At 47.0% G+C, this 17,024-nt stretch overlaps 6 protein-coding genes across 6 annotated transcripts; 3 read left to right on the forward strand and 3 right to left on the reverse strand.

Annotated features, from left to right (window-relative positions):
* Positions 1 to 105: 105 nt before the first annotated feature.
* SERLADRAFT_413162 (uncharacterized protein) lies at positions 106 to 3,262 on the forward strand (the record flags this gene model as incomplete). The annotated part of the gene is made up of 14 exons (XM_007314018.1): positions 106 to 324; positions 382 to 416; positions 534 to 643; positions 697 to 765; positions 826 to 1,077; positions 1,297 to 1,458; positions 1,572 to 1,649; positions 1,764 to 1,780; positions 1,864 to 2,136; positions 2,190 to 2,554; positions 2,604 to 2,760; positions 2,832 to 2,941; positions 2,995 to 3,035; positions 3,089 to 3,262. 14 exons carry the CDS (start codon positions 208 to 210, stop codon positions 3,136 to 3,138), a joined length of 1,836 nt encoding a protein of 611 aa, XP_007314080.1.
* Positions 3,166 to 5,283, reverse strand: SERLADRAFT_458139 (uncharacterized protein; the record flags this gene model as incomplete). Its single annotated transcript, XM_007314019.1, has 5 exons — positions 3,166 to 3,310; positions 3,379 to 4,179; positions 4,226 to 4,478; positions 4,527 to 4,927; positions 4,983 to 5,283. 5 exons carry the CDS (start codon positions 5,070 to 5,072, stop codon positions 3,263 to 3,265), a joined length of 1,593 nt encoding a protein of 530 aa, XP_007314081.1.
* Positions 5,284 to 5,365: 82 nt separating this feature from the next.
* SERLADRAFT_359682 (uncharacterized protein) lies at positions 5,366 to 7,390 on the forward strand (the record flags this gene model as incomplete). The annotated part of the gene is made up of 6 exons (XM_007314020.1): positions 5,366 to 5,773; positions 5,827 to 6,253; positions 6,302 to 6,405; positions 6,462 to 6,561; positions 6,616 to 6,935; positions 6,993 to 7,390. 6 exons carry the CDS (start codon positions 5,444 to 5,446, stop codon positions 7,245 to 7,247), a joined length of 1,536 nt encoding a protein of 511 aa, XP_007314082.1.
* SERLADRAFT_458146 (uncharacterized protein) lies at positions 7,344 to 9,927 on the reverse strand (the record flags this gene model as incomplete). The annotated part of the gene is made up of 7 exons (XM_007314021.1): positions 7,344 to 7,696; positions 7,755 to 7,894; positions 7,950 to 8,067; positions 8,122 to 8,261; positions 8,633 to 9,243; positions 9,307 to 9,682; positions 9,735 to 9,927. The coding sequence occupies 7 exons, from the start codon at positions 9,846 to 9,848 to the stop codon at positions 7,534 to 7,536; spliced, it is 1,662 nt and encodes a 553-aa protein (XP_007314083.1).
* A 405-nt stretch (positions 9,928 to 10,332) lies between these two features.
* SERLADRAFT_458148 (uncharacterized protein) lies at positions 10,333 to 10,729 on the reverse strand (the record flags this gene model as incomplete). Its single annotated transcript, XM_007314022.1, has 1 exon — positions 10,333 to 10,729. A coding segment is annotated over one exon (384 nt), but the record flags the coding sequence as incomplete, so codon positions are not given.
* Positions 10,730 to 11,752: 1,023 nt separating this feature from the next.
* Positions 11,753 to 16,005, forward strand: SERLADRAFT_433797 (uncharacterized protein; the record flags this gene model as incomplete). The annotated part of the gene is made up of 22 exons (XM_007314023.1): positions 11,753 to 11,762; positions 11,817 to 11,987; positions 12,051 to 12,092; positions 12,153 to 12,210; positions 12,259 to 12,283; positions 12,332 to 12,727; positions 12,777 to 12,807; positions 12,858 to 12,965; positions 13,014 to 13,245; positions 13,295 to 13,424; positions 13,487 to 14,256; positions 14,332 to 14,365; positions 14,414 to 14,475; positions 14,535 to 14,595; positions 14,668 to 14,740; positions 14,794 to 14,834; positions 14,884 to 14,898; positions 14,955 to 15,102; positions 15,156 to 15,186; positions 15,242 to 15,323; positions 15,373 to 15,544; positions 15,599 to 16,005. The coding sequence occupies 22 exons, from the start codon at positions 11,753 to 11,755 to the stop codon at positions 16,003 to 16,005; spliced, it is 3,099 nt and encodes a 1,032-aa protein (XP_007314085.1).
* Positions 16,006 to 17,024: the final 1,019 nt, after the last annotated feature.

A 17,024-nucleotide genomic window follows, 5' to 3' on the forward strand; every position in this document is an offset into this window, starting at 1 on the left:
TGAAGTCGAGCTCAGCGTCCGTGGATGACGGATTTATAGATTTCTTAAGTAATTACCAGGGCTTGCACCGGTGTTTATAACGACATTAGCCGTCAGCGCCAATCAGAGTAACACTAACCACTGACTGACAGTGTGATCGCCTCTTGTTTCTTATCATAACCTCCTTCAAACCAGGTGCTGCAGACGGTATCTATTAGCATACCAGTCATGCCCAAAGCGGCCAGTTCAAAATCTCCGAGCATCACTGCTCCTAATAACTCACGTCCCGTGAAAATCAACGGAGGCTTAAGCTTGAGCCAACAGCATGTTTTAAAGAGGAACCAAGTTGAGGCCACTTTCTAGTCTAACCCTGCGATATATCTAATATCCTTCCGCACTAAGGCTTGTCATCAGTGTAGGAGACGCAAGTTGGTAAGTTACTTTGCTTTTATTGCATGCGCTGGTACTAAATTATGACCTGATCAATTTGAAGAAATGGTACTGTCTCATGCTGTATAGCTAAGAGCTCTCTTAACCTATCTCTCGTTCGGCAGTGATGCGAAACGACCTTGTTCGACATGTGTTCGTTCACACTCTCATGCTGCTGCACACGCCCCCGCAGGACTTGAATTACCACCTCACCCAGATTGTACTTATGACGAAGGTGAGCTATATATTTGCGACAGCATGGTAAGGTATTTATTTGAGACCCAATAGCTCCCGACACAAATGCGTCAAGTACGGAGATCCCTAAGAATAAGTATGAGAAATTAGAGAGCCGTATCTGTGTGTTCTCATATCGCATTAAACGATTCATCTCCTTATGCTTACGTTGTTATTGCGTAGTGGAATTGGAATCTCTCTTAAAACAAAAGGGCGGGGACATAATATCACGTGAACAGAGCACCAGCGATAGTCCCAGCGACTCATTGCAATCCCACAGCACAAATGATTTTGGGTTGCTTGACCCGCTCACTGCCTTCAGTTCAGTGCAAGCACTGACGTCTCCGGACGATATCTTGGATCCCAGCATATTTCAGTCCGACTCGTTGATGCAAGATTTAGCATTAACAATCCCTCCAATACTTCCCCAACAAGGTACGAGCGGTCCCGTAACCAATCATAAAAGTAAAGGTCTCCTTCATGGTCTAATCAAAGCCATATTGATCAGACGTTTACTGGCCTCACTGGCCACCTCACCTTCCTCGACCTGACCTGTTACGGCATCTGTGAGTCCTAATTCCATCCTATGGAAAGTTGATACTTCCCAATGACTTGCCGTCAGCGTCGAAACTTTCTTTGCGTGTCACCCACTAGCTTCTCGTCTGTTCCATGTACCAACATTTATGACGGCTCTGTCATTACCACCTGATCATCCTAAATTCCCGATTTCTCCCGTACTCCATGCCATCTGTGCTGTCAGTGGTATTTATACGGCAGCTGTTACCTCACCCCAATTTACCAAGTCCTTTCACCCAGGTACGTGCCATCCTATGTCTATTGTCAGGCTGACAAAGTCAAGCTTCAATCCCAAGACGAGATTTTTCTTCAAAATTGTTTTGGTGACGACGATCAACACATGTCATTTACAGAGCAGCATGCACGATACGCCAAGAGATATGCTGACGAATACATGGTCATGGGCCACAATCTTATGCAATGCCTACAAGGTAGATATTTGTTTTCTTGTATACAAACATTTAACTGAAGCTTAACCGATAAGCCTATGTTATTTTGACATGGTATTACTGGTGTCACTCTAAGTGAGAGATTGCGTATTTCAGCTCGAAATTTGACTGATGTGCGTTTTTGGCAGATGGGTTGAGGTTGCTACTTGCTATTTTTTGATCTGGTATCACCTACTCCAACCAATCTTTTTTGCAGCTTTTTACCGGGTCCGGGCACTCTATGCGGACTGCAGTACCCTTGGGATTAAATGTCTGCCCTCCATTCCAATCCATATCGAAAACTTTGCGGTCATTATCAATAGTACCACCTGCTCGCGATGTCGTGGAAGATGAGATGAGGCGGAATACGTTCTGGTTAGCTTACGCTATAGATCGTCAACATGGATCCGGGACAGGTTGGGCTCTTAGTCTTGACGATCAAGATATTTCTCAGCTACTTCCAGTTCGGGGAGATAACTTTGAAACAGGAGTAAGTTGAATTGTACTCCAGGGGCGCGCATATCTTTCATTGATGTCGATTAGGCGCTCATAGCCCCAGAAGACCGACAGTGGTCACACGACAAAGAAATGCTAATTCTTCATCCTCCAGACCAAACCGACTCCTTCGTTCTGTACATCAAGAGCACAATGTTGTTATCGCGTGTCAAGAATTTTAACCACAGATTTCGATCCAGGCATCATTGTGGTGATATTGCTGCAACTCCTACGCATGGTTATTCGAGAGATTCCATGTTCAATAACCTTGATGCCCGTACCGCACCTGGGTTCATGGAGCTTGACGAACTCATTGCCGTGTTTAAAGCATCGATTCCATCTCATTTAAAAGACCCTTTCATGAATGGCGGCGTGGACTCACTGCTATACACAACGTCTCTTGTTCCCCATGTGTACGTTTAGATCATACAGCTGTTCCGTATTAAACCTCATGATTCTTAGTTCTATGATTCTTCTCCACGACCCACATGCTGAGGTCGAACATGCCGGTTGTACTTCTGCCTTAAAAATTCTAATAGCCGCCCGGGGAATTCTCGACCTCCTTTATGGTGCATGGTCAACGAACTACGATATGGGTCTTTTGGATTACTTTTGTCCGGTTAGTCATGAAGTTGACCCTATCCCTATATTACGAGTTACTAAGGAGTGAACGTGCTCTACATGCTGTAGTTTTGTTGGTTCCTCGCTGGCCGTGTGTTGGCGCGTTTTTACAAGGCAGCACTGGATGCCAAGAGTGCAGAGCAATCTGGAAACCTTCAAACAGAGCTTGAATTTGTATTGTTCGTAATTTTTTTGATCGTAGTCCCCCAGCTCATAATTATGTCTGTTACAGAATTGCACTAAACAGAATGGGCGAACGAGTTCCACTTGCTTGTATGAGATCCCCAGTACTTCTCTCTATAAAGCTGACCTATCGTCATACACAGATAGATACTTCAAGATGCTGAGTGATCTTTATTGCTCCACGAAGCTATGAAGGGCCGGCTTTCTTACAACAGATTTGTATTAGTGTGGATTTCATCTTGTTTTTCTCATGTAGAGTATTTATGGCTACAGCGCTATCTTTTAACACAGACCCAATTCATTGTATTTCCTCCTTACTACATCATCAGAACGTCTATACTCTTGAGCTCTCCCCCTGCCTCGCGCTGAAATCGGGAACAATGTGATCGCAATGTAAGTGCCGAGGAAATCGATAAAGGTCATATGAACTTACCTTCAACAACAGAATCCTACAATCATCCATCATTACTTCGGTAACGTTAAATTTTTCCTCACTAACAATCTCCCTGTAAGGTAGACCGGCACCTAGAGGCTCCGCAAAGGGCAAATTGGTTCCATCCACGAGCGAACCCGTCACTATGTGCCCCTTCCAACCACTATTATTTTCTCTTTGATTATCCTTCAGAACATTTGGGTTAAAATCCCGAATTCGTAACCTTCGGGGCTCCTGCGAGAGCTGATTCGTCGGATCGCAGTTGATCGTTTCAACGGCTTTGTACCCATAAAGAGCGTGTTGCCAGTCCGTTGCCTCGCTCTCGGGGAACCAACGCGTGTGCTCGAGACCCCAGACTGACCACGGGACAGGCATATTTTCCAGCTCAGGGTCGGCCAGCAGGATTTTAGTCACAGTATTTTGCTGGAAAAAATGTACGAGGTCGACGAAAAAGATGAAGCTCTGGGCTTCTTCCATGTCAGATTGGGAGATGATGGAGACAAAAAAGACGAGAAGTTGTTTATCGGGGTCAGGTTGGAACAGCTGACCATCTTCGAGTTGGCCGCCTCCGGAGCAAGGAACCCCAGATCCTGGCGTAGGATTACCGCTCATGAAAGTGCATGAGTAAATGTACTCCTGCTTCAGTTCGGGTAGCGCATATCTCCCGGTACATTTAGGAGGCCCTGAAAGATCTTCAGGAAAGGTATACAGTTCGATTATTCCAATGACAGTGAGAACAAGGAATGCGTTGTTCGAAAGGAAGGAAAAGTCATCGATGCCATCTAGAAACGTTTTTGTAATCTGAAGTGGAATGAGATATTTGCAAAATAAGTAGACAATGAATTACTTTTGTTTCCCGTTTTTCCGTCCAATTCCAAATTTGTAGAGAAGCACCAAGCTCGTAAGTAGGGAGCAATACATCTCGACAAAGGAGGGCGACGAAGTCTCCAACGACTTGAACCTTTATAGCACTCGCTGGCTCGGAGAATTCATGGGAGATTAGTGACCTGTTGATGGAGTGCAGCGTCGACGATGCAGCACGAGGATGGGCTTCGTTTGTCGATAAAGTTCTCAGATGGATATCATACGCATGCGCTTCCCTATTCCATAACAATGAGATGTTCAGGCGGATGGGGAGGGAAACTCACTCTGACTCTGGGTGTGCCACAACGACGAGGAGATCGTCAGCTGGAGAGAATGTAAAATCAACCAGTATCCACGATGTGGTGGGATGGGTCCAGCCACGCATAGATTGCATATTCTCTGCAGTGGGAAGTTTCACAAAATGGATCAAGCTACCAGTTGCATTTCCGTAGATCCCACCAGCGAATTCGTAAACATGGCCTGTTTGAGGTATTGGAAGAGTGCACTTCTTCTTATACTTCATGTGCTTCCACGCATGTTCGCGGCCCCGCAGAAGGTTGCTGCGCGTCGATATGAAGGATCCAGACTCCAAAGATTTTGCTGAGACCATTTGATAAAAAGCGAGGTCTAGGATATACTGTAGGCGTGGGGAGTTGTCGACAGCGGCCTTGAAGTATTTACATGTCTGCGGGGTCTCGGTATTATGGCGTCAATAAAGAAACGGGAATCAGAAAGCTCACCACAGATACACGCAAGATATCGCGAGAGGGCAAGAATATCAAGGCATGGCATAACAACTCGAGCGGGAGCTGGAGTAAAGCTACAGTCATGGTATACAAGTAGAAGCCAGTCACCAGTCTGCAAGTATCCTTATGGGTATAAGTACACTTGCAACTCGTTTGCTGGCAGTACAACGGATAGGTTATGCCAAAGTTCAGGAATATATGGTTAGGAAAGCACTGCACTGGGAAGGCTGAACTAAAATACAGGATAGAGGAACAAGGAGTGACTCGGAGTGGTCTGAAACTGCAAAAGGTGTGCAGCCAACTTTTTCGTTTCAGCCACCCGATATTGAGAGCACGTGGCTTCCATTTCAGGAAGTACCAGTGTTCACTAAATTGGGCCGTTCGTCCATCGCTCCGAGCCTACAGCGGCTCTGTTCTCTGTCCTCGTCCCAGTGTTTCTGCCAGTATCTCGTTTCATGAGTACTCAAAACCTCCCAAGGAGCGACGCCAAATGGTCTTTCAGACCCTTTTCTCCACCATTGGCCCAAACAGCCAGTACTGATGGCCGAGTGTCTTTAGACAGCGACCGCAGCACCTCGAATTCATCCCCGCCGGTTGCACTTAATGGATCTACCAATGGAGTCACACACAGCGAAGACGATACCCTCGATCCAATACAAAGATTACAACAAGAGCTACGACGAGAAAAAGATGAAAAGGAGAAGCTCTCAGCCCAGTATCACAACTTACTGGCCAAGTTGACTACCATGCGGACATCGCTCGGCAATAAGTTAAAGCAAGATGCTGTACGTCTTAACCTTTTAATTTGATGTCCAGGTCTCTGAGAAGGCTGTCTCAGGAAGAACTTGATAGGAGGGAACAGCAAGTAAACGAACTATCTGCTCGGAACAATGACCTGTCATCCACGGTCGAGACACTCACGGCTGAGTTGATTGCCTCTCACGAAGAGTCGGAACGGACCGCGCGAGACTTGGACTCTATGCGAAGCCGCGTGCTTAATGACAATGCGCAAGAAAGCTTGTTGAGAGAGCGTGAGCTTAGAGAGGCAACGGGTGAGCTAGAACGGTGTCGCATAGAGCGTGACGAGTGGGAGCGACTGGCGATGCAAGAAAAGGTAATAGCGGACGAAGCGAAATTGAATGCAGACACCTTGGGGCGTGAGATGGAACTAGAACGAGAAGCAAGAGAACGAGAGTCCATAGAACTTGAGGAAGCACGGATCAGGTCAGACAACTTGCAGTCTGTGCTCGAAGATTTCCAAGCCGGTACGGTGTTTTTGCTTCCGGCATATATTATTAGCTCACTTTCAGCAGCAAAGGAGCATGAGTTGAACCAAGCTGTCAGAGACTTCAAAGATCAGCTGGATGAAGTCACACTTTCTCTTGCCGAGTATAAGCGTCGAGCACTTGATGCTGAAGTTAGTGTGTTATCTGTATCGTTTTATAGTATCAGGTTAAGCTTATCCATTGGCAGCTTAAACTGGAAGAAAACTCTGGCAGCGCTTCACGAATAGAAGAGCTAGAAAAAGAAACTAAGGAGAAGAATCTACTCATAGGAAAGCTACGTCATGAAGGTTCGCACTATTCACCATCCCTATTGTTTTACGTTATGAACATGTATACCATAGCTGTCATCCTGAATGAACACTTGATGGAAGCTTTGAGACGTCTGCGGCGGAACTCTTCAGATACTAATGTTGACAGACGTCTCGTCACCAACGTTCTCTTGTCATTTCTCGCTACCCCCCGGGCGGATCCCAAACGTTTCGAAATGCTCTCACTATTATCAACTGTGTTGTCCTGGTCCGATGCGGAGCGAGAGAAAGCAGGATTACAGCGAACTACTCTACAACCCTCGGGCACAACTTCTTTCTGGGGGCGTCCGTCAAATGTGGGTTCTCCAACAAAGAGCCCAGGCAGCGACCTAGAGAAGACGGACGAGACTGAGGTAACGTGTCAGCAAACATATACATTAATGCTCGTCCTAATAATTTTATATGACCAGTCGTTCTCTCGGTTATGGGTCGAGTTTCTTCTTACAGAGGCGAACCAGGGTGAATCGCCAACAAGGCCAAGGTCGAATAACTCCGTACCAAGTAGCCCTACTCGCAGTCCTTATGGTCAACTGTCGTCCCCATCTGCCGCCAAAGGTACAAGGCGCCTTGCTTCATACACATCTGCAGCAATGGCAAGTTCGCCAAACCTCGCGCTGGCCCCGCCGCCGTCACGGAAAGGGAAGGAAAAGGAGGTTGTTTCGTGATCCCGGCTGGCTCGGGCTGCTGTCGTTCTGCTCTCTTCATCTTGGACGTACTTTGTATTTCTTGTTTCTTCGGTTTAAATTGATCACTCTTTATGCACAAAAAACCCAGGCGAACATTCAAATTCATATGCTAATATAACATTATGGGCGATGAGATAGTGTGTAAAAGGATGATTGGCAAGATCTAGAAAAAAAATCCGTTTGTATGGCTGTGACAGTCATTATGAGCAGCACGCCCAAGATATCAGGTAATAAAGAAGAATGGAGTAAACCTCTGTTGTTGTATTCAAGCACGATGTAACCATCCTACGTCCAGCCCAGTCATAGTTCTCATACTTTCCGGATAAGAGCGTGTGCTCTCTCGTAGCAGGCCCGCTAACCGACGACATATATCCAAGGGATAAAACAGATACTCTGCTTGAGGGAATCCAGGATATTTGTTCAACAAACTACCACAAGAAGCATCAGTAAATGATATGAAGAACAGTTGGTAGAAGTATTCCTTACTCCTTCAAGTCCGTAGATTTCGTAGATGGACGAATGACCTTGTATAAAACTTTGGCCGCATGTATTGACCCATTCTTTTTCAAGAAATACTCAGTAGGTAACATATAAGATAGCCGAATACTCGGCTTGAATAGCCACATCTACCCAAGGTATATGATTACTTAGGCTGACGGGAGCATGAAAAATGAAACTCACTAAAAGCCTTGGCCGCTCATCCTCCTCATCTGATATCACAAATCGATAAGTAGCATGAGCTTGAACATATTCGGACATATCCTCGACGATGAACGCAGATAGTGGTACTCTTTGTGGTCTTTTTGATCAAGGTATTAGCAAAAGTCCAGACATGCAAGCGGAAAAAACTCACTTAGCGGTAGGACTAACAGGTCGGATGGCATATTTCAGCAGGCGATACATAGTAATGACCCCACCATCTTCATGTCGTTCTTGGCATCGACCAACCATGGCACCACACATGCAGCGAACTAGACGCCAATCTTCGGCTCTCTGAATGACAGACACAATGTAAGCGTTGGAATCGGAAATCACGTGAAAGAGAGAAAACATTAATTAAAATTGTGCCCTCAAGGGTAGCTCCCGAGGCGTGTACCTCTGCAACACGAGAGTTGTTTCTTGGAGGAAACCAACGTAAAACGTTGTCGATATTGGGCGCTTTGTATCAACCGAAATGCTCTCGCATCGTAACCGCACCACAACAGTCTGTGACATTACTAAACCCAACAAAGGGGTTTAATATATCAACAAAGTGAGGGTATCGATTACTTAAACGATCGCCGTTGGTAGAATCCCAACGCCGGTCTTCTTAGTCGCCCGAGGTAGAATGAAGCGAAAGGAAAATAGGAAAGGTGTGTGCCTACCTTGGGTCGTTCCGTTGTCGTTATAGTACTTTTCACTACGGATGTGTCTTCGAAGAGAACGTAACTCCCACCAACCAGTGCTTGTCCCTGTTCTGGCCAGAATCCACGACCATGTTTGGTAATTTGCTCGTGTAGCGTTTGATCAGTATGGCACATCCAGGCATCAACTAATTCTTCCCAATGCTCTGAAGGTAGATCCTTATACTCTACAATGGCAGATGAATGCACGAGTGGAAGAGAGCAGGAAGTGCAAATAAAGTTAGTTGGCTTTAGAGAAGATAACTGAGTCGCATCCATGAGCGGGGCGGATGTTCGGTCGTCGTAGGATTGGGACCGGGATGTAGAAACGACGCTCAGCTTCAGCTCGTAGTAATCATTCCGCAGCTTAATATCTTGGACACCCGAAGCTATGCGCGCAGGGAGAGTAAGTGGAGGCGATGATACCGCATCATTCCTTATGATAAGTAGATCGCCTTCCGTGCCACTTTCTACTGTTGGTAGCACTTCTGCGCTGAGATCGGTGTTCGATGCCAGGCCCCCAACCGAGACGAAGACCAGAACGTGTTGCAGTGTTTCATGATGTTCGGCAATGTAAGAAATATCCAAAGCAGCTATACAAATCGATTCATGAGCGAGGACATAAATTACCAACTTATCAGCTAAGTATCACACACCTTGCCTCGAGGATCCTTTCCCAGATGAGCCTGGTCGGCTAGGACTCTTCTTGGTTTTTGAATCTGCGGGATGTCCTGATCTGGAGGATGGGCGAAGCCAGGACAAAGATGGTGCTGACATGCTTCGGTTGCGTGATCCTTTCTTCCGAACTGCAACTTCATTTGCTAAAGCCTGCGACGAAACTTCCGACGACGATCGTGCAATGGCGTCCACTCCGAGTACCCTTGCTTCTTGCGGCATGGACTCCCGAATAAACTCCGGTAAGCTTACAAGACCATTCAAATCTCGAACTTTTGGGACTTGCAGCACTGCGTCCTGAGTGTGATATCGACCTGACTCTGAGTGCTGCATAAGCTTCTCCACGAAGGCGTCGCGCTATGGCATAATTATAAATATTAGATAATCAACATGTCGAGAACCAGCTTACTTGTTCTCGGTCTTGTTGACGGGCCTTCTCCAGTCTCACCTTTATCGGTCCATCTAGAATGACCGACTGATCTATCAACCTACGGTCCGAAGCCTTGCCTAGTAAATCCAGCATGTCCTCCAAGTCGGTCAGATCCGGGCCCTTCTGCTTTCCTTTCAAGAGGGCAGACCGGCTACCTTCACGCCTTGCTTTTTCCATCTGTTCTACTTTTGCTGTTTTGAGCTCGACCCGTTGGTTGTGTAGCTGCGGGGCAACCATATATAGTCGATCAATGGCCATAGTCACTGCCTCGAAGTCCAGCCGCATCTTCTCGCTCGGCGCAACTGGACTGATCGACTGCGAGGGAACCTTTATCTCCGGTACATGCATAGATGCGCGGGCATCCGAATCGTACTCAGGAGGAGTATCAAACTCGTAGTCTCTGTAATCGTATTGAGGAGGGAGATGATCGAACGCGGATAGCGGATGAAGGCTGTTTGTACGGTTCTTGCACATCGACAAGACAGTTTCCAGTTCATCATCTATTTTTGACCAAAGAAGGGCAGTTTCTACGACCTGGACGGGAGGCGAGCCGGCTCTAATCACATCAGGTTTTGATAGTCGCTCAACCTGAAAGTCGCTGAGTTGGCGCTCGAGAGTATCGAGTAAATCAGCAGTAGTCCTGACTTCTACGGAAGCTGGACCGGAAAGATTTGCCATATCATGATTCGCTGTTGATGTGGAATACACAAGCGACAATTGATTGAAGTGAGAGAGGAGGGAGACGAGCAGCTGAGCGAGATATGCATCGCACTCATCCAAAGAGGGAGCTATAGCTTCTACTCGCACGCGAAGTTCGCAGAACAACGTTGCATCATCGATGGATTCGATGGTTCCCATAGCGTGTTCCCCATCCCTTGTTCGTAGATTCATCACTAGCGTATGCAGTGCAGAGGATGGCTGCGGAGGGCTGCCGGCAGACACGGAGATTGACTGCGGCGGCATTGAATGTCGGCGGTCTGGAACAATTGGCTGCCAATTTGTGGAGCCGGACAGCAGGTTATTGAGGGTCAATAGACAAGATCTCTGAACGTAAGAGATCGAAGGCATGATATCCAGCTAGATGGGTGTTTGTGAATGAGTATGCTGGGTATATGCGCGAGAAACAAGGGTGCTCACCAAAGATGTGCGATCCTTTGAACAGCTGACGGCCTGCGACGACTCTGCAACTTGAGAAATACGATCCTCGTGTAGTTCATATTCGACTGTTTCTCGAGCGAGCTCCTCGAGTAAGTCGTCCTGCAAAAAACGCTCTCTTTCTGCGCGTGATGGAAAAGGATCTGGAACAGAGTTTCTGAGTGTATTGGAGTCGCGTTGTGAGTGCTGGGGACGGGTCAGAGTCGCCATAGGACAGGATTTGGATGCAATATTTTTACGGGGCCGTCGCTTGAGGAAAACAGACCAAAAAAAGGCCTGACAGCGTTCGCATGTAAGGGCACGTGGCTCGGATGGGACTGGCTTCACAGACGGCTTGGCTCGTCCGAATACGATCACCGAATGGCAGGCTACGCTCAGACGTGAGGCTGGTAAGAAGAGAGGCTGCAAATGGTGAAAGGTACAGAGTGGCTTTTATTTGGATCCTCGTATTTGGGTATCTTGACATATGATATGATCATACCTCCATGCCGATGCCCATCGGCCAAGGCTCTGTCCCAACTTTCATCACCACTCTCATCATTATGGCAACTTTGCCGCCCACGTTAAGAAGTAAGAAGTAATGAGAAGCAGGACCCTGGCCTTTCCCGCAGCCTAAACCCAGCGGCATGCAGTCCAGGCTGGGAGCCTACAGCTTTTATCCCAACAAGTATTTAGTATCTGGCGTGTGTTCTCAACGTTTCTCTGCTGCTTTACCACAGACCGTATATTTACCACTTCCTCATCGCATCTAACTTCTTGGTTGCCATCAACCACAACGACCGGGACGGGATTCGTATCTTCGGAGGATCTTTCATCTGTGCGGCAACTAGACGGAGCCGACCATGTTTCGTGGTGCGTCCTAACTTGTGCTCCTTGAACCGGGCAACGTTCTCAAATACTCGCTAGCTACCGGACCCCTCGCTGCAAGTCACCTCAACGATTTCGGCTCTACTCTCGCAGAAACTATGGCACCAGTTTACAGCGAAAGCCCGAGGCTAGACTCAAGGCGCAAGCAAACTCTTCTCAGTCTTCTTGATGCTTTGCACGAGTTAAGTCAAGACGACGTGCTCGGTCGAGGTATGTCACTGGCAGGTGTCCTTATCATCATATATCTTGTTCTGGCTCAATCACAGTGTTTAGATCTGAACCAGAGTCCAAGTTTCGAGGATGATAGAGATGTTCGTGAGTGTATAGTCTTTAGAGACACCTAACAACAAGGATTTAGCAAATGCACCTTCCCAGCTACCGTCGACGAGCACCTGCAAGTAGCTGGAGCAGAGTCGTTCAACAGATTTCAGAAGTAAGCCAGTTTCATCTCGCCCTATTGCCACTACCTCACTTCTAATAGGAAGGTAAACAATCTGGATAAAGAGGTAAGTGTAGCTTTCAGATACAGCTCGGTATATCCTAAAGTTCCATAGCTCAGGAATTTTGCCAACGCATCTCGCCAACTGGGTAGTTCAGTCGGCATTCTCTCATCTGCATTCCGTCTGCGGGAACGCCTAGCTCAAATCCTCTTCTTATTTCGGGAAAATGCAGCGAATTTATTCCCTCGTAAAGTCTCACGTCAACCTCGCGAATCTCTGGTTAATCCGAATATCATGGATCGGCGAAAGAAACCTGCTCGCCGCAAAAAGACACCGCCCGGTGTGGGACGGCCCGTCGTGGATGATACTTTGGATTCAGAACTTTTCCCAGAGCAGCTCCAGAGCTTTGCGACCGATGTTATGACGTTTCTAAATTGCCTTAACGAGTTTCCAGAATTCACAGATGAAGCTGTCAATGCTTCCATACGATCTTTTGAAGGTGATCTAATGGTGAGTTGAAGAGACTTGACTATACTCGTAGATATAATTGTTTTTTTAGTATTGGGCATCTTGTCTTCAAGCATACAAAGGTACGGTTAACCCCGTCTTGTTACTAATTGTGTTGACTCAAGGCTTATAGGACAATTCAAATATCCTGCTGTACAGCGGTATATCCACGATCTTACCGCGGAAATGGGGGAACATATTGATAGCATCAGCAGTACCATGTCAATGTTCATTGAGATTGGTTCGTCGTCATACACACTTCTCAAACTATTTTAACGTTGAAAATCAGGTGTCCCTACTATTCGCTTCGCACAAAAGCACGGGGCTTCTAACTTACTGAATCTCTCTACTGTTGCGACATTCTTCTCTGCTGTCACGGCCACTACCCTTCAATTCTCGTATAGCCAAACTGGTGATGTGATCTCGGACTCGGTCAATGCGTTTTGGTTCTCCTCTCTGGTTTTTAGCATAGCGGCTGCCGTGAACAGTTTACTTGGCCTTACCTGGAAGCAAGCAATGTAGTAAGTATGTCATGTTGTGCTCTTTTGATTGCCGTTGAACTCCACACAGTAGGTCACCTGGTCATCGGGTCCCTTGGTGGGTGCTGATATGGATTAAACGCTCTCCTCTTGTGTTTCTTGTGATGTCCGTGGCCTGCTTCTCCGCTGGGCTCGTGCTGTTCACGTATTCCTCGAATCAGGTAGCTCCAGTATTGCCATTTGTAATGTTATGTCCCACATACTGAATGTTATTATTTCTTAGGGGCGCGTTACCTCCACTATCACCACAGTGTTCACCGCGTTTACTTCATTCGGCCTCGCAGCCGTATCGGCATGGTTTGCTTCTGAAAAATGGATTTTCGTTCACCACCGCGGTCAAAAGTGGCTTTCAGATGTCTTAACTGACTCATCATCGCACTTTTTTCACCTTCGCATTGTTGTAGTTCTGAAGTCTGCCTTCTCATGGAGCAACGGGCGCCTACGTGCGGCGGGTCACTCGCTTCGCAGAATGCCTTCACTAACAGCCAGCCTTCTGACACCAGGTACAGAGAAAGCAGAGGAGAAGTTGACGGGGAACTCGATCTTGCCCATCTCTCGTACGCCCGAGCCGCTATCTCCTGTGAGGGAAACCAGCCATGATGATATTGGGTCATTTGGGCCCCCTGACGTGTGCTCACGCCCTGGTTCTCCGGGGTCAGAGCAAAGTGATCAGGCATCTGAATGTCCTCCTAGCCCCAGGGATCGTCTCACACATGCCATTCGGTCCGTCATCATGTTACAAGCAGCTTCCGCTCCCATGGGACCTTTTGCGCCTCGCCAACGGACGATGTCGTCGACGTTAACAGGAAAAGGATCTGACATATCTCGTGGTCGGACCTCTTTGGAACCCTCCATGTCAATGCGTGGATCTCGTGTCGCTACTTTGATCCCAAAACTCAAGAGCTTAGTAGCTACACAGGACTTGGTTGCTCACACGGCTCTTGTTAGACATCTACAGTTCTCACCTAATGGTAAATTCTTGGCAACATCCAGGTATGGCTTTTTGCTTTGTGTCCAAGTACATTATTGGGTCTCCTTTGGCTAACATAAACTAAATGCTTGATTCAGCTGGGACAGAACGTCTGTCATATTCCGTATCGGGGTAAGTTTCCCGCAGCTTGTCTAGATTACTGTAGCTGATACTCAATAGGATCCTCACGCTTCTCATCGTACCCTTGCGCATGCCCAAGGCTTTGTTAGTCAAGTAGCCTGGTATATTTTCTACTATATCCTCAAATTGTGCGTATGCTTAGTACTGTCGTTCATTGTAGGTCACCTACAGGTCACCTTCTACTCACAAAGCTCAATCGTGGTATCAAAGTTTGGACAGAGGTGGGTTAATGCGCATATACTCTTTATTGATGTGAATATATTAATTGTTCAAATCCACGCCACCTTTCACAGGAAGGAGTTTGTAAGAAGACCATAGACCGTCACCGCGCTGTACAGTCTATAGCCTGGCTTCCTGGGGGTGAAGGTGCGTTCGACTTCGCATAGAGCTTTCGATTAAGTACTGAGGCAAATCTGAAGAAGCATTCCTGTCTGTCGAGGGAAGTGAAGTGATCAAGCTTGTAAGTTACCATCTCTATATTCCAAATCTTTCACTCACATTTACCATAGGACCTCGATGGCAAAGTGAGTGAGCGTTTGTGCTTCGTTTATGATTTCTAGAATTCTTTTCGGCGATCAAGGTATTGGATGTCTATGGATTTCAAAGGATGATGTTTCATGATATCGCTGTCACCCCTGACTCTCAACGGTTGCTTGGCGTTGGACCACTGTTAACTTCTCCGAGTGGACTACAACCTAGTAAATCCAGAGTAGAGAAGCAGCTTCTAGGTAGGTGTCTATGTCATTGTTGTTGATGGTGCTCTAACCATATGTAATTACAGTGTATAACATGGAAACAAAGCAGGTCGAGAAGTGAGTGATAATCTTAATTTGGGATGGATAAATGTTGATGATATATCTATTTTAGTCAAACACCTGTGCTCAGCGATGTGCGGCATATAACGCTAGCTCACAGTGGCCTTGTAGCGCTGGTATCTTATGAGAACAAGGTCAGTCGGCGTTTCTTTGAGTTTTCTATTGTCACTCAAGTCTTAGTAGGCTCCTCCACAACTTTGGAAATTAGAAATGATCAGAGGACAAATGGATAATACAGTGACGACTGCCCGACTCACGCTACGACATACCTACATGCCAAATGTGCCTGTTGACTTTGCTGGTCCTAGCTACTTCGGAGGTAAGGACGATCAGCTGGTACTCTGCGCTGGGAAGGGTATGTGCTCCAAATAATCAACCAGTCTAGATTGTTATTGATATATTTTCACAGCCGGTGATATACACATCTGGGATCGAGAATCTGCTGTTCTGCTCCACCATGTCCGAGCTCAAGCATTAGGTGGTGATCTAACATGTATAGCCTGGAACCACGCTGCCGACAACCCATTCATGTTTGCGACTGGAAGCCACGATGGTGCCGTTAGAATTTGGACATCCAGTCGCGAATTCCGCCCAGGCGACAGCGGCATCTTACCTTTGGTGGAACAACCTATGCCCTACACGTCGACACCACGCTCTATGACACTAGCTGACATGGTTTTCCGCACAGATAGCTCCCTTCCCCATGGAGAATACACGTCGCAGCCACTGACACTAAGCCCTACCACGGAAGAAGACGGATTTCAATTTGGAGGATCGGTGTCATTTGTCCCTCCTGAAGCTCCAGATATAGCGTGATCGCCTCCGGTTCATGTCGCACTCTCATTCTGAATCTAATGGTTTTTTTTTTGGATATCGCTGCTTTGAATTGACGCTTTGTGTAATATTTGTACAGCTGCTGCGTTGTTGAAAGTTTTCTCTTTGTATCCATATTTCCGTAAGTACAAGACTTATCTATGCTTTGACAGCTACGTATGCTTTGACAACACATTACTCATACATGGTACTTGCGTATTTATCCATGCCTTTACTTACATATATATACCACTCATAATACATCAGCTTCATATAGGCTTGGGACTTTTGAGCGAGGTAGAACAGAGGATAACATGGAGCAGAGCGCATTGGTGGTTGGTCGCTTTTACCATCACGTTCACCCTCTAAGCTGGAACTGAGAACGCCAGAGCAGGCTCATCTGGCGAAAAGTACCATGCCAGAACTACTGAGCAGTTCTGAATAGTTTCTTGCTCGGCTGATGTCGGACCTCACTTGCACTGCCAGTGGTAGATGGAGCTCCGAAGTTGACCAAAGAAGGATGATTGCGAAGAAATGGTTGGAATACCCCCTGTCCGATAAAACCTCGTGGATGGCAGGTTCTGTGGGTCCAAGGGATAGAAGAAATTTCAGGTTTATCTCGACCTGGTGCATGACCAATACTGGGAACCGTCTCGGTGCGTGTATGCAGTACCCTTGTTGGTGCCTGTGCTTTTAAAAGCTGAGATAGGTAGCCCACGGCCCGTCCTCATAAGAAATGCCAGACGTTGTGTTCGGCCGTAGTCACGACGAGGCGATGGTGACGAGTGGGTAGACTCGGGATATACGCGACTCCGCGCAACAGACGTGAAGAGCGCCTTGTCTCCTACCGTATAAGCTCGCGTTTGATGCCAGCTTGAACTTGAATACCTGAGAAGGAAAGATGGTGACGGTTTGACATATCAGCGTTGGCTGTTCATGCCAGCGCATTGGACAGGAAAGGTTCCCATTGGCGTGAAAGTGAAAAGGGTTCATCCCAATATTCAGTTTTTTTAAGGATGCTG

This window comes from Serpula lacrymans (genome assembly GCF_000218685.1).
Source record: "Serpula lacrymans var. lacrymans S7.9 unplaced genomic scaffold SERLAscaffold_2, whole genome shotgun sequence".
Classification (NCBI taxonomy): Eukaryota; Fungi; Basidiomycota; class Agaricomycetes; order Boletales; family Serpulaceae; genus Serpula; species Serpula lacrymans.